This window comes from Cryptotermes secundus, unplaced genomic scaffold (assembly GCF_002891405.2).
Source record: "Cryptotermes secundus unplaced genomic scaffold, Csec_1.0 scaffold88, whole genome shotgun sequence".
NCBI classification, from domain to species: domain Eukaryota; kingdom Metazoa; phylum Arthropoda; class Insecta; order Blattodea; family Kalotermitidae; genus Cryptotermes; species Cryptotermes secundus.
The window spans coordinates 984,619-1,001,118 of NW_019724585.1; the positions used below are offsets into that span (position 1 = coordinate 984,619).

At 37.2% G+C, this 16,500-nt stretch overlaps 1 protein-coding gene across 3 annotated transcripts in view; it reads right to left on the reverse strand.

The window, feature by feature from the left end:
- Positions 1–16,500, reverse strand: part of LOC111862260 (putative ATP-dependent RNA helicase TDRD12) — an 85,978-nt gene that overhangs the window by 20,945 nt on the left and 48,533 nt on the right. For all 3 annotated transcript variants that reach the window (XR_004512782.1, XM_023847500.2, XM_023847501.2), the window contains exons 15-21: positions 14,651–14,785; positions 12,082–12,227; positions 11,675–11,839; positions 8,103–8,268; positions 4,615–4,803; positions 3,133–3,337; positions 2,034–2,184 (exon numbers count right to left, since the gene is read on the reverse strand). Coding sequence is in view for 2 of the 3 variants with exons in the window: in XM_023847500.2 (XP_023703268.1) it covers positions 2,034–2,184; positions 3,133–3,337; positions 4,615–4,803; positions 8,103–8,268; positions 11,675–11,839; positions 12,082–12,227; positions 14,651–14,785 (1,157 nt within the window). In the remaining variant the exon portion in view is untranslated. The remainder of the gene's footprint in view (positions 1–2,033; positions 2,185–3,132; positions 3,338–4,614; positions 4,804–8,102; positions 8,269–11,674; positions 11,840–12,081; positions 12,228–14,650; positions 14,786–16,500) is intronic.

The following is a 16,500-nucleotide window of genomic DNA, read 5'->3' on the forward strand; positions in this document are numbered from 1 at the left end:
GTGACATTGTGTTTTTAAATGTTAAGTTTTAGACTGGGTTCAGTGTGGCAGCAACGTTAAGAGTATACACCTGATGATGGCCGATAGAGGCCGAAACATGTAGTGTAGAAAGAACAAGATCAAAGACATATAAATGTATATTGTTTGCACTTAGGACGGAGTTTGTATCATAAACTCTGTGGTTTTCAGGGATGTGTGGGTGGGTGTGTTGTCATAATGAAGGAACCAGTTGTGGTTGCACCAAAGTTCTGGTCTTTTCCACTGCACATTTTCTTCAAGCGTCTAAAATATCACAGTAAAAGTTAGAGTTGACAGTGCAACCATAAATCCAACTTTCACTGGTTCCTTGTTAGCCTTCTCTCATAGCTCAAGATACATGTTTATGTGCTGCTGCTTTTGATCGTTTGTCAAGAGTCTAGTACTCTGGTCTCTTGGAATTCAATCCAGTGGTCTGATTCGGTGCTGTGTTCTGCCACTGCAGACTTGTCAAGCTGATACAAACATAGATATCATTCATGTTCTTTGCATCCTGTTTTAATGGATTGGCCTGTCCTATATTCACTTCTCCACATTCCCATGTTAACACTGCAGACCCCAGAAGCTTTTAGTCCTATCTAATCGTTCACTGGTCCCAATATGTGAGAACTATTCTTAGCAGGGATATAGATTGGCTGTTCATTTACACATGCAGTACTGACCATACTCATTAATTGTGTAAACATAATTTACGTATGTGACATAGAATGTCTGAGTGCTGAAATCTGACATTTAAGAAATACATCAAACAGAATGGGTAGAATGTCACAGCCTTTAACAGAGCCATGGATAAAAAACAAAAGAACATAAAAAGACAAACTGACTGGTGTAGCCTCTTTACTTTTGCAATAGTCAGCATCACACAAGATCAGGAGGTCACTGGGAAAACTTACGATAAAGAGGGTCCAAAGCCCACAAAGGAATTTTCTTATACATTAGAGTACTGTATGTGTTAAATATACCATGTTGGAAATATTCTAAAATTCTAGCAATGTGGTATCAAGCCAAAATAATGCCTATATTAAAAAAAGAAACATGTGATAATTATCACAGAATTACCCTTCTTCATACCAAATACAAAGTTTATGGAAGCATCATTAACAAAAGAATTCAAAATAATGCTGAAACCTTATTACTAGAAAATCAAGATAGATTTAGACAAGGGCACTCGTGTGCCACAATGTTTTTACAATAAAACAAATAGCAGAAATAAGATAATTAATAAAAAAACACACTTTGCCTTCACTGACCTACAAAAATTATTGAGGAGGTAGATGGAAAGAAGCTGTGGAAATGATGGCTGAAACAGATTGCCTAAACCATTTAATACATTATTAAAATTTCAGCACTACCATCACGTTGATATACTGATGGTGAGATATTAAAAAGGACAAAGGTTGACCGAGTGGTCAATAGTGGCATGATGTTCACACCAGGTTTAAAAAGGACAAAGGTTGATGGAACTGAAAAATTACCAGGGACTGACAAACACATGGACATGATGGTCACAATACATAAACATGTTTCCTTTGTCATCACCACATGACACAGCGACATCATTCTTGAATCAGTTAATAAAATCTATCGATGCACGTGATCCTTACTAAACTTCACTAACGGAACTTACTTTAGACAAAATGGGCAATACAAATTACAAATTAATGTGAAATTCCAACTCCGCAATTGTGAGGTTGATATTTTCAAGGTAAGCAACTTTTGTAAGAAATATAATGCTGCAATTTTTCCATAAAATCAACATTAGAAATCACATATTTATATCACATTATGATTTTAGCAACCATAAACAAATTTAGATATTGGTGGAAAAAGAAAATGAGGGTTTTCATCCTACTGTAACAGATTACTCAGAACAGTACAGTCATCATGCCATGTACTACTGAAGCTGGTATATAGCAATGTAACGACTGGAACATAGCTGTTTCTTTGAGCAGACACTAAAAGATAACTTTGTTTGATTATGATGTAAGTCTACTTACATAACATTGAACTTGTAGTGGCGAATAAAAAACTGATGTGGATTGTCAGCACAAACAAAGACAATTTCTTGAAACTCCTTAGTGTCCAGATGTGCCCACTGGGGTGATGGTAGTCTCTTGATCTCATGTTGTACTTTTTCTAACATTGGAACTGTGGTACAGAAAAATGAAATACTTGCAATAATGGTACATCAAAAGATCGGAAGGCTTAAAAATGTCATTTTCATGTTCCTTAAACAGGTGTTCAGTGGGTAGCATGGCATATTCTCTGGTTGCAGACAGAGGAAATAAATTAGAAAACATAAGCGAAGCCCATAAAATAAAAATAAGACAATTTCCCAAATATGAAAGCTCTTAATAGGACTGTATTACTGTTGAAATGACATTTAAGTTTAACCCATGTACTCAACAAAGGCACAGCAACAGAAGAACAGTGTTTTCTGTGCAGTCCATGCTGAGATGTTATAAGCAGGTTGAGTTAGTGGACAGTGTTAGTTGAGAGGAGTGGAGTTGGTTGGTGAGTGAATGAGGACTCCTGCAGTTCAGTCCATGTGAGCTGCTGCTGTTAGAAGCTGGTAGCTGCGGCACAGCGGCAGTTCAGGAACCCAAAGGAAGGGGAATCTCCACTGTTGAAAGCTGTTAACAGAAGACTGGTGAAGACATAGTATGTGATGTAGTGAACTGTAGAGTGTGTGAATTAGTGATAGCGCTATAGTTACTTGTAGTTACAGTCTGTGAGTGTTCAATAAATCCAATTATCGATCCAAACCCCATCTACAGTCACTCACACGTGGCAATATTGCAGGGTGTAGACCCATTACTAGGTAGCGACTGTGAAACAAACATGTTCCCACAGCAATGAGTTCACATGCAACAGAGGAAAGGTTGGAAACAGTGTTCTCTACACACTCGGCACCAAGGGGTTATATAATGAGGACACCAGCTGAGCAGTAGTCAGTTGTATTTACCCATCTTGTCATTAAGAACATACAACATATCTGTAATGAAGGTAGTATATACTGTGCTGAAGTAAAATATTTGTCTTTGCTATAGGTAGGTACAGCCTGTCCATCTAAATGACAGACTTTGAAATATTTACCTTTCTCATAGGCAGGAACTGCCAGTCCTCCTACATGACAGAGTTCATACAATTTCTTCAAGTGACCTGGATTGCTAACACCAAATCCACATTTCACCAATTCCTTGCTCAGAGATAGTTCCACCACATATGTGTCCAAGCTGGTAAGGTAGTTGCGATATTCTAGTGGTTCTAACCACAAAGTATTTCCTGCACTCAACATAACCTGAAAACAACACATTATAATATACATTCTGGTGTTTACTTTCATAGCTTTTACAGGTTCTCAATTATGCCCAGATTCATCACAAGAATGCAGAATAAAGTCAGGAAATAGACCTTTCAAAAATGTGCAAAGATAAGAAATCTGGGAAGGACATCTACAAATGAACACCAGTCATATAAAAGTTAACACTTTCATACAAATCAACTCTGCTGATGGCTGACCTGCCAGTTCAGTTCATTCTTCTCAGTATACAAACAGTTAACAATGTTTCACAATAAAGAAATGGGTAGCAAATGACCTACACATGTCAAAAGAACTGAAAATGTGAACACACACAATTTGGTGCAAGAGAGGAGAAAACTATGTGCTCAAAGTGCATTCTGAAAGAGAAATATTATGGCTCATCATGGCATGTTACTACGCAACCCAGGTCAGATATGGAAGGCCAGGCAAACCATCAGTAAAGAACCAAAATCAGATAGGGATTGAATAGCATATGAGAATTAAGGTTCTCATGGCAGTGACTATGAAGATTACTCTCTTCTGGGATGTTACACTATGCAGCTTAGCATGCAAGTTCCTCTAAAAAGTTTGTATGTATCTACCAAACTACAGGGCATCACATCCGGAATAGTAATATTCATGTTAAGCGAAGATTACATTTAAGGAATACTTACTATTATGCAGTCCAGAATCTCCTGTCTTCCTTTCTCCTAATAAAAAGCTTATAATTAAAATAAAACACACTATATATCTTTATATGTTGTTTTGCATTGGTATGAGACACTATCTCTGACCTAAAGAGAGGTTTTAGACCACAGTGCTCAAAAGAATACTTGTACTTAAGAGAGTTGCTAACAGGAGGATGAAGAAAATTTCATAATGAGTTTCATATTTTGTACTCTTCTGTGAATATTAAGATGGAGGTGGGCAAGACATGTAGCATGTACAAAGGAGCAGAGAAATGCAGACAAAATCTGATGGGAAGAGACAAGAAGAGATGCATAAAAAACTTATGTATAGAGAGATGTATAATAATAAGGCAGGTTTTTAAATTTACCATGTAAAATTGTGTGCTGATTTCATCTAGCTCTGGATATGATCCAGTGCTAGGTTCTTATGAGCACAGTAATGATCCTTTGTGTTCCATAAAAGGCAGAAAATTTCTTGGTCAGCTGAGAGACTATCAACATTTCAAGAGCACCTCTGCTCCATGGAAATAGTTTAGGCATAGCTACAACTTACATCCACAAATGATCTGTACTGTATAAATGTACCTTTCCGACTAAGAATTTTCCATCCACTTCTCCGCTGTTAATATCATCAATCCAATCATTCATCTTACAATTCACAGTCTCACTCCAGTCTGTGTCCAAGTCGCATGGTATCACATTACACAGAAATATATCAACTACTTGAGGGGGCAGTTTTTGTAGGTCTTCAGGCAGGGCAAGAAGTTGGTACACCTGAATAACATTTAGATGCAGATATACACATTAATAATCAGGAAACGGAAATACACCAGTTACAATATTGTACTGATGGTAAAGGTAAAGGGAATTTGCCCTGTGTTTAAGTACCATGTAATGAAGACATACGAGAAATAAAAGTAAAGCTCTGAATGCCAGTGTCCTTAACCAAGGCTCCAGATGGAGGTGGTTAGTGTCACACTACAGCCAGTTTACTCATGGAAAGGGCTCTGTAGCTCATTAGACAGAGGCTAAGTAGGCTCAGAACTAGAGATGAAGAGAAAAAATTCCATTCCTGGCTTAAGAGTAATATACAATTTGATATTAAAATAGTGCATGCACATTTATAAGTGCAGAGGAAAAATAAATTATAGCGTTACTATTAAACATGCACACTTTGAATCACACATTACAATATTGCGCAGATACACATGAAGAAGCAACCAAAGTTAAGGAATCTATGAAGGATACTTTCCCCAGAGGTAAAGCAGCCAAAACATAACATTAGCTGCTATCTTCATCTAGTTCCGAGGTTAAAAACACATGGAACTTTACCTCTGCTCCCATTTACATCTTCATAATATGGTGCTTAGCAAAGAGAAAACTATATCACAACAAAATACTGCAAGAACTCAACACTTTTAATTATCTAGAACAGTGATTCTCAAGTGCAGCCATCATGAGCATATGCTGCTCCAGAACGTCATGTGTGACCGACAGATATTTTCATTACTAATAAACAAGTCTTCTGTTGGAAATCACAATATAATACCACTATACATCCACACACAATATACCACCCTTCATTTCTACGCAGACGAAATCAGGAATCAAGTGCTTGAACACACACACACACACGCACACGCGCACGCGCACGCACGCACGCACACACACACACACACACACACACACACACACACTGATTTTCACTTCAGCTTTAAATCCGGAAGTGTTGATTGAAGTGTTCCTTCAGTTGTCCAATGAGCTGGAAGTTGCAAGGTGCAACATTCACACTGTATTGTGAATGGACCAAATATCTCCAGAAGTTTCAATGTGACACTGGCTGGATGGGACTGGGTGATGTCAAGGAGAAGGGTACCTTTACCTCTGTGTAAGCCACCGTACTCCCTCCAGATGACTTCCTTCAGGTGAAAGTTTTTGCAGGAGTAGTCTGCATTCACAGTTGCCCTCCTGGTCAAGAAACTCAAAGAGGAGAATGCCCTGCATCCAAAAATGCCACCAACAACACCCTTCTTCAAAAAGTGTTGTACGTGGATGAGAAAGATTTCAATTTGCCATGCCTTCTGGTCTGCACTCAGTTGCCTGGGCACCCATCCTGCTAATACTGTGGGAAATTCTGGCACACTGCAGATGATGTAGGATGCTGTAAAGATGTTTGCACTTGCAGCATCCTGGAGCACAGTCACCCATCACCCACCTGTTCTCTTGCACCAGGCCTTCCAAACATACCATACTGCTGTCTGCTGCTGAGGTTGATAGCCTGCCATTGTGCAGCTCTTCAGCCAATGCTTAGCATCCAGCTGCAAACTTCATGCACTATTCAAACACATTCCCAGACTGTTGCTGCAATGGCCAGTATGAAGGATCACAGGATACTGTTAGTGTTTGCACATGTAGTTTATAATTTTCTCTCTGGGTGGAAACATGTCTGAAAATACTGTGTTGCTATTTTACACTTATGCATTACCAGAATATGTATTATTATTCAGACATTGTTAACATGTAAGTGTGGCCTAAGAGCCAATCACTGTTCCCATATTTCATTCAGCTTCTGGAAGTGTAAGCGTTTATGCTCCAATCAGAAGCACTGTGTGAGTCAGCCTAAAGGAAAAGTAGAGAACGCAGTTCCTGCTTATCACAAAGATTACTCCCTGATGTTGTTCTGAGTTAACATAATTTGTCTATGTAGTACAATTAAGTATTAAGAGTTCCTCAGTCACACTGTCATCAGCAATGAAATGTGGATCATCACTTCACCCTGACACTGAAGATAGCACTGATGGAGTGAGACCACATATCACCACAAAAAATAATTCCAAGAAACTGCTGTCTGTGGAGTGGATGAAGATGATGACATTTTGGGATGCATGGAGCATTATTCTTACACTTCTTGAGCACAGAACATAACAACATTGTAAACCAGTGGCACCTGAAGGAATCAGTCCGGATGAAATGCCCTGGTTTGTTAACAGAGAAAGTGATCCTTCTCCATGACATCAACCTCCATATAATACAATTCCTGGAGCACTTTCATTGGCTGTGTCTTGCCATTTACCATACATCCTTTATAAATGCCTAGCCACTGACCCACAAAGACCTGCAGGGTGGGGAGAAAAGCTAGATACAGTGGGAGGATACTTTGTATCCCAAGGGTACTGCTCATTATACACTGCTCCACCTGTGACACACAGGCATGGGCAGAGTCAACACTTTGCCTTAGAGCATTATTGTTTTTGGTCAGCCAGTCCAGACTGTTGCTTCTGGCTAGGCTAACCTACTGCTTCCAGGGTCCAGCACTTGAAGGTGAGTGTCACTTACTGAACATCCTACATGCAAAGCACTTGCTAGCTTAATATTATTACAAAGCAGAGAACTGGTTACACTAATTAAGATAGTGTAGTGAAGACATTTAAATATACATAAATTTAGACACTGGAAGTAATTAAGTGATTAAAGTTCTAATATTATTTGCTAAAAATATTAATGTATAATTGTCAAATAAGATAAAAGGTGTACAATAACTATGAGTGAAATATGTGCAGTGACTCATTAATCAAAATGGAAAGCATATAGTCAACACAGTTCAAATGTTAAAATATAAATTTGGCTGATTGTATTGTAACATTAACCTTATTCTGGAAGTTATTACCTCACTGTTATTAGCCAGTTTGCTCCTGTCCACTACTATTTCAATGTAACATCACTCCTCTGTCCTCTTTTTGCATCATGCACTGAACTAACTTGCAACAACTCAGAGCATGCTACGCTTCACATCTAGTTATCCATACACATCTGCTCTGTGATGTTTCTAAGTTCAAAATGATGGGGACATCTGTGGGTCTAGAGAGAGAGCTATGCTGCACCCCGACCCACCAAGTCCCACATGTTTCATGGGGCACACACCAGGTTATGCTAAATTCGATCGTTGAAGAATAAAGACATGATTACAGATTGTGCCAAAAAAACCACACACAAGGAAGAAATAATAATAAGTCAGGGTAACAGTGTTAATCAATGCAATAATAATTCACAACAATTAAATGCTACATGCTTGCCTTAACAACAGTGAATATTCCTTCATCTAAGAATTTTATTTTCAGTTCTTCAGGAATGCCTTTTGTGTCTTCTTTCACAACCTCCACAACCTGAACTCGCTGGAAGATGTTAATCTTAGTCTCCACTGAACATATGTCTCCAAGTTTAGGAATCCCATGTAACAACCTGAAATTCAGTTTCTTTTAAACAAATGCTCATCTCAATATATTTAGCAATATTAAATTCCTAAACCTGTGTCAGGGAAAGAAGAAATAAATTATTTCTCATCCACCTGCTTAATGGTTACCTCTCCTCTGCCTGCCTTCCCCCACTCCATCAATCAGACGTCTCTCATGAATTTAAATCGACGAGTAATTTCATTTTATTAAAATAAATTAATTAGAATAACTATTTTACTGCTTTTCAGCCTATGTTCCTTATTTTAAAAAATAAACATAGGCTTATGAGATTGCCTTGCTCTTGTGTGTGTGTGTGTGTGCATGATTTTCCAAATATGTAACACTAGGAAACTGATAGTTCCTATGGCTTTTGTCACTAGAACTATGTCTTTATTATAAGCGACAGTGGTTCTACTGTTGTTTCACTGTGCTCACTTTCTTAAGCAGCACTCTGCCAAAATATGTGAGAAGTCATTATTTTAGTTGTTACTTATTTGTTAATGAAATTATTTCAAAAAGGAAAGAGTGGGCAATTTTTTAATAATGTAAGCGTTCAAAAACTTAGGCTTCTGCAAAACTCTGCCACACAGACCAAATCATTTCACTTCTCCTGTACCCATGTTCTGAACTGGCATTACAAAACAAAGTTATCATTCAAATGACACTTTAGAGCATATGTTCCCGTAAAAACGTTCATGCTAAACAAAAGGTCAATACATTTCTACTTTACCAAATTTCTGTTTCTGAATAAATATATTTGCAATACATTTTAAAAGTTAGTAATCTGTGACATTTACTTGGAAAATTTTAAATTTGCTTTACAAGATGCCATTAAGATGGTCCAAGAAAATCAGGAAGGTTGGCAATTGAATATCACATCAGCTTCTGATCTATGCAGATGATATTGTCATGTGTATGACAGACTACAGACAGGATTTGGATTGATAATCTGATTCACTGAACACTTACACACACAACTAGTAAGTACAAGAAACAGAAGCGCTATTTCCAATTCACTCTTCAATTCACTTGGCACACACTTAAGTCTTCTCAGCTTCAGATTCTAACAGCAACAGCTAGCAAGGACTGAACTGCAGCAGTCCTCCAACTCACTCACTCAGTCACCAACCAACTCACTCTACTCCACTAACTCTCACTAATTGTCCTGCTTATAACATTTCACAATGAACCATACAGAAAACGCCATTCCTCTGTTGCTCTTTAATTGCTGTTTAGCGAACCACACAGAAAACACTATTCCTCTATTGCTGTTTGAGGGCCACTGCCTAGCAATGGTTGATGTATGGTTGCCTATCTTGTGGTTGCTGCGTATCAATGGGTTTACATGCCACATTATTTATTTGGTAAAAATATAAATGTCATTAAAAAAGAAAAAAAATATATTAGACACTAGTAAGAGCATTGCCCTATGAGCTAATGTCGAGATAAGTATATATAGTATGCGCCAAAAAACAGTACTGAAATGAAAAGACGTCCTGTTGATACCACTGTCTATTCATGTGAAGGCCCCTTGCATGACAGAACCTTCTCAAATTCTGAAGAAATGGTCCGATCACCATGTCTCTGTAGCATTCTTGGGTGACAGTAAGAGCATTGCCTTCCTCATCCTCAATGAAATAGGGGCCTAATATACCGTGGGCTGAGACAGCACACCATATCATCACACGTGTACTATGTAGAGATTTCTGGACGATAACATCTGGCCACTCAAAACCAATGAAGCGAGTTGTCTNGCATTGCCCTATGAGCTAATGTCGAGATAAGTATATACAGTATGCACCAAAAAACAGTACTGAAATGAAAAGACGTCCTGTTGATACCACTGTCTATTCATGTGAAGGCCCCTTGCATGACAGAACCTTCTCAAATTCTGAAGAAATGGTCCGATCACCATGTCTCTGTAGCATTCTTGGGTGACAGTAAGAGCACTGCCTTCCTCATCCTCAATGAAATCGGGGCCTAATATACCGTGTGCTGAGACGGCACACCATATCATCACACGTGTACTATGTAGAGATTTCTGGACGATAACATCTGGCCACTCAAAACCAATGAAGCGAGTTGTCTGGTGACCACTTCTGTATGAGCGGAAATAATACTCAACTATGAATACTTTTTCCTCCGTCGAGAGATCCATTTCCAACAACAACTGCACAACACAACTTCCTTTTCACTACTGGGAACACGTGCAGCTGGAGCTATGCCCTGTCGACAAACGCACATGTGCGTTCAAGATGCGCGAGTTTCAGTACTGAATATTTTGGCGCATACTGTATATATACGCTCATGACTCATCTTCTATAACAACATAAGACAAAACCATAATCTGAAAACAGCTAATAGATTTCTGACAAGAAGTTCTGTGAAGAACTAACTGCCTACTTTCCTTTAATAAAACATGGGCTGCATAGGAAATGATGCCTCCAACAATTCTTAATTGCCATGCCAATGAATTTAGTAAGCCACTGCATAGCAATGACTGGGAGGATACACATACAGACACACAGACTGATGGGTGGGATTTATGAAGTATGCCACTGAGACACATACAAAGTTTCATAAAGACTGTTTCAGGCATTCAAAATTTGACAGGGGGCCATACACATATAGACACAGAGAGAGCAAGGTGATGTCATAGTTCAATTACTTGGAAATAACATAAATAAAAATTGCATTCAATTTGAAACACACAGTCACAATCTTATTAAATTCCAGAAAAAGATAAAAATCAGGGGAATAAATTTCTGAATCCTGAGAGAAGAAGCAAAATAAAAGAGAAAAAATTAGAGGTATCAAACTGTTGTATTCTGAAGAATGAAATAACAAAAATAAAGAGTAGCTTGAATTCTGGGAACACTTGCATAGTGCATTGACGTTAATGTTCATTTTTTGCAAATATAAATCTATTTTAAAGGAAACAGTTTTCCCTGTACATTGCTAAATATGCACCTTATCAAAACTGTTCCAAATAAAATCCCAATAAGACCTTTATTCTTCTATCTCTATATACAAACTTTTTATGATGTAGGTATCAGTCTGCAGAAAACTGAGTCTCATTTGAACTTCATGTAATGTGTTATATTTGATTAAAATTCAAGATGCAGTATCACCAATTTGTACTATATTATTATTTTAAACCCATTCAGTGGTTTCACAATTGAAATATGTGGACTGACACAATCTCAAAATTATATATTGCACTATACACTTTTCACAAACAATGCAAGGAACTAGTATAAAACATATTTCAATAATGCACATTAAGATATAATTAATGGTACAAATTCACTTATAAATGTATATAACAAGGGACATAAAGGCGAATAAAAAATTCCTTTCCTCCAGTAAATTATAAGAGGTAATTAACAAATGCTCTTTTGTATTGTCAGTACCTGTTTTTCTCATCACTGTAATGTGAATACATTGCCATGTTAACTGTCAAGTACTCATCAGGTATGATAACTGGGCGTCCACCAACATCTGTGTGCTCCAAAAGACGAGCGGAGAAGTTGCTAGCATTGTGAACATGCAGGATCTTCACTTTTACGTCACCACGACTGGAAACATAAAGTCACACTCTCATAAAATGCAGGAAAAACTTAAGTCTGGAAAGCCTGCACTCTGTGATATAAGTACAGAAAATTCCCAACATTTTCTGCAGTTTCTGAACCTTACTTGTGGCTGGTTTATAAATGGCATGACAACAAAACACAATACATATTACATAAAATGATCAAAATTCATATTTGAACAACATGATAACGCATGTATCATATTGCATATATATATGGATACTTACAACGGAATATTGCAAGGTCTGTCAATAGCATCCACAATAACATGACGACTTCTACATACTGTCCTTTCCAAGCATTCACCAAAAGCTTTCAAACAGTAGCAGAGAGGAAAGGCGAGTTTCTGAGATTCCTTCTGAAGTAAAATCTCCTGCACATATAAACATTTCTCTATAAACTTATGAATGTCACAGATATAAGAAGGATCATTTAAGAAGTTCTTATTCAAACTGTTTTTAACCCAAAGAGTACCAGCTTTATTTCTTGCACCACCAGACCAGTTTATTATCAAATGCAAATGTTTTGTAAGCAGTTTTCTGTACTTTTATACAAGCTACTGTTGTGCACTACTTTAAAATTATATGACCTAAGGATTAGAAGAGAGAATTGTATTCAAATAGTTCTGAAATAGCTATGCCAAGGGCGGACAATTATTTTTGCTTGGTAGCCAGGTGGGGTAATTCTGGATGGCTATGAGGGAAAGAACTTCATGTTACAAAACTCTGTAGTTAAAAATTCAGTACCCAGCAATTAGTCAGAATGACAAAACATACACAGTGTAGCCAGGTTCTGTTAGGACTGTGTTCATTAAAAATACAAGACGTGAATTATTTTAGAAAATTTCACTCCTTCTGAATGAATACATAGCTGGAATTGATTGAAAAGTTTTAAAAAACAGTCACTGTACTCCTTTTGTGGAATTGCATTTAACACTGCGGTACATTCCCTTTGGATGTCCTGGCTGGTGTTGTGACGGTTTGCTTTCATCGCCAACTTAACTTTTGGGAACAACCAGAAATCTGCTGGAGCCAAATCTGGTGAATACAGAGGATGAGCAAGGACTGTGATCCCTTTTCTGGCCAAAAATCACGCACGATCTTTGATTTGTGGGGTGGGGCATTGTCGTGGAGGAGCGACCGGGAACCTTGCTCTCGATATTCAGGTCAAATTCAAAGAATTCTCTCCCACAAACGATTGAGGACTCCAAGATAATAATCAGAATTCACTGTATGACCTTCTGGCAGAAATTCCTTGTGATTGATTCCTTTGGAATCGAAGAAAACGGTTAGCAGTGTCTTTACTTGACTCTTTTGCATGTGCACTTTCTTTGGTTTTGGCTTCTTTCAGTTCAACCATGCTGCACTCTGCCACTTTGTGAGAGGTTCATATTGTAAACACCATGTCTCGTCATCAGTAACAATTGATTTTATAAATTTTGTATCGCTTTGGGCCGACCGTAACATGTCTTTGCAGTGTTCCACTCTGCCATGTTTTTCAACGCCTGAGAGCGCATGCGATAAAAACCGCGCACAGACCTTCCGTTTGCCCAAATCCTCAGTCAAAATTTGATGCACATTACTTTTTGGTATTTCCAAAAGATCCTCGATGAGTCTTACAGAAACACATCTGTCTGATGCAAGGATTTCGGTTGCTTTTTTTTTTTACTTTTTCTTCAGTGCGACTTGTTTTCGGCTTTGATGTATATGGAATCTCTTCAATGTCCTCCCTGCTGTCACGAAATATAGCATACCATCGAAAAATGTTCGAGCAACTCAAACAATCACTACTGTACACATTTTTCATTATGTCGTACGATTCTCCGGGCGTTTTGTCTATTCAAACAAAATTTGATGTTGGCTCTCTATTCAACCGCCATTTTCCGACAAGCGTCAGAACAGTACTGTTACATTCAAGGTTAGAACACATGATGCAGCAATGCTTGTGCTTTGAAATTATAGACAGCCACAGCTGAAATTTCATGAATCTTAATGCCACAACTCACCAACAGAAGGCAATGCAGGGCAAAATTTAAAGAAATGAGTCGTAACGGATCCTGGACACACTGTGTAATTTGCAGATACCTCAAAAGATATAAAAATAGTGTTATTAATTAATTATAACAGGATATTCTTAACTCCGAATCATGTTATCACACATTAAGATTTATCGGCTCCCACTGCACATATGGTCCAGCTGGCTGAATACTGCCATATCATAATGCTAAAACACTCCTCCACTTCAAGCCAGACTACAGCAGCTATGCATACTGAATGATGTTCACTGCTCTATTCAGCTTTCCTTTATGCTTTCCTGCCATTTAGTTATTTACATCGCCCCCAAGAGGGCAACTACTGGTCAGAAAGCAAAAAGTTACAGCCACATTATCATGTCATTCACAGTGATTCATTATTTTTCAGCTCTGAGATAGCAGTGTCTGAGTAAGTCAAAAGGCAGACTAACAAAATACGATAGCAGAGACCTAAGAATTTCTACATTACTTTCGCCACAGTGTTCTCACTGAAACAACCACTTTGCTCTCAAACATTTCCTCTTTATTTTGCCATATTCTAGACATACCAAATTCCCTGAAAATGTACTAAGAATTTCATAATAAGAAAAATTCTAAACATTCATTGCCATGAAAACCCCATATCTCAAAAACAATCTAAATTCAAACACTACACAATGACATATTCATTAATAATTCCTTAACACCTTTACATTTTTAATTGGAGAATTTTAATTTGCCTACTTCCCTTCAGACAAACTTCTGCTTCAGATGAGTGAACTTACCATTACTTTGGCTTCAATCTCAGGAGCAACAGGAACAGAAAGCCTTTTCAGAAAGTGAACTACCTCAGGCAGCTCTCTAGTGCACTGATCTTTGTCAGCAAATATATGAACTCTGCACTCTGGAGGATCAGAGTTCTAGACATCAAACAAAATTAAATTCTTCAATCACACAATGAGCATGAGGATCTGAAACTACATTCCTGTTGTTATATTTTCTAATTATCTAATTGTACTGCAAAATATAAAATATAACTTCCACCTACCCTCATCAACTTTATCAGTATATCAAAAAGGAGTCTACTTTACTGGCATAAAAGTGTTCAACAATCTGCCACAAAGTATTAAAAACTTGGGCAATGATACTAAAAAGTTAAATCAGAGTTAAAGAATTATCTACATGCTCATTCCTTCTACTCTTTAGATGAATACTTCAATGTAAATAGAGAATGATGTAAAATTAAGTTATATTAATTTTTAAGCTAAAATTGCCTGTACTTATGTATGTAACCTTTTGACTTGTTCTGTATCCAAAGGTACTAACCTGCTTAGGATTTATAGAATGTAAATAAATTCAATTCAATTCAAAGAAAATATAGATTCTTATTCTAACTGACAAATCTTTTAACTTATGACAAACACTATGTCATGACATAGCAGGTGTGAACAATGTTATTTCAAGCATACTGAAAGCTGTGATATGGAAACTGATGACTATAAGATGGATATCAGGAATGATGAGGAATATATCATAAAGTAAAAGTACTAGTGAGAAAACTTAATGCAACTGTGACTGTTTATGTCTTCAAGGGGAAAAACAAGAAATAAAACTACTCATATACAGAAGTTCTCCTTGAATTCCTGCATCAGAACTGAATTACTGGTAATTATTCTGAAGAGATCTCTTTCTAATGACAACCATGGAGACTTTTAGCATAGGAATGGATCATTAAGATGCCTATGGTTGTCCCTTTGCCAAATTTTACCTTGTAACAGAATAATTTGAATAAAAGGTATGGTTTTCTGTTAATATGATGGAAAATATGGTTAAACTGCTGTGATAGACATGTATGCCCTATGGTAAAACACATTTGGTATCTTATTTCTACAATTACACACAACACTCTATTTCACTGTCCTACAGAAGAACAAAACATGACTGTCAGTTAAGCAGAAGTTAACCAACTACCTACATCTCTCCTGAAAATCAAATTTAAACCTAAAGTTACAAGTCATGATAGGCACACAAAATGACATTTCAAGGATTATAAGAAACTAACAAATTCCTTCATATAATTTCTCTTATATCACACTGACTATGCCTTACTTGTTCTAAGGACACATACTGTACATTAACAATGACTATAACAATAGAGAGATATAAATGTCCGTACAACAAATACCAGAATAGTGAAATTCCAGTACAACGAATGTATCGTCAATTCTCTACCATTTCCCTATATGTCTTTCTAAAAATGTTCCCAGGATAATGAATATTTTAATATTATGAAAACATCAGTATAACATAAGCAAAACTCTGCTCTGTGTGCGTGTGTGTATGTGGGGGCTTTTCTTTAAATTACATAAATAAATAAATAAATATGTATATAGTACAACACATAACAGGATGCATTCCTGAAAGAAAAAATAACTTGGTTAAGAATAATCTTTGATGGGATGCCTAGTACACTATGACAACACTAAAATACTTCCAATACAATGAAAAGCTTTCGGGGACAGATCATTTCACACATAGTTCATCTCATGTTTGACGTCTAGTAAGCAACTTGATGGATGGTATGCTGGATACAACAGAAGCATGCACCCTTAAAACAAAAACTGCAAGAACGTTT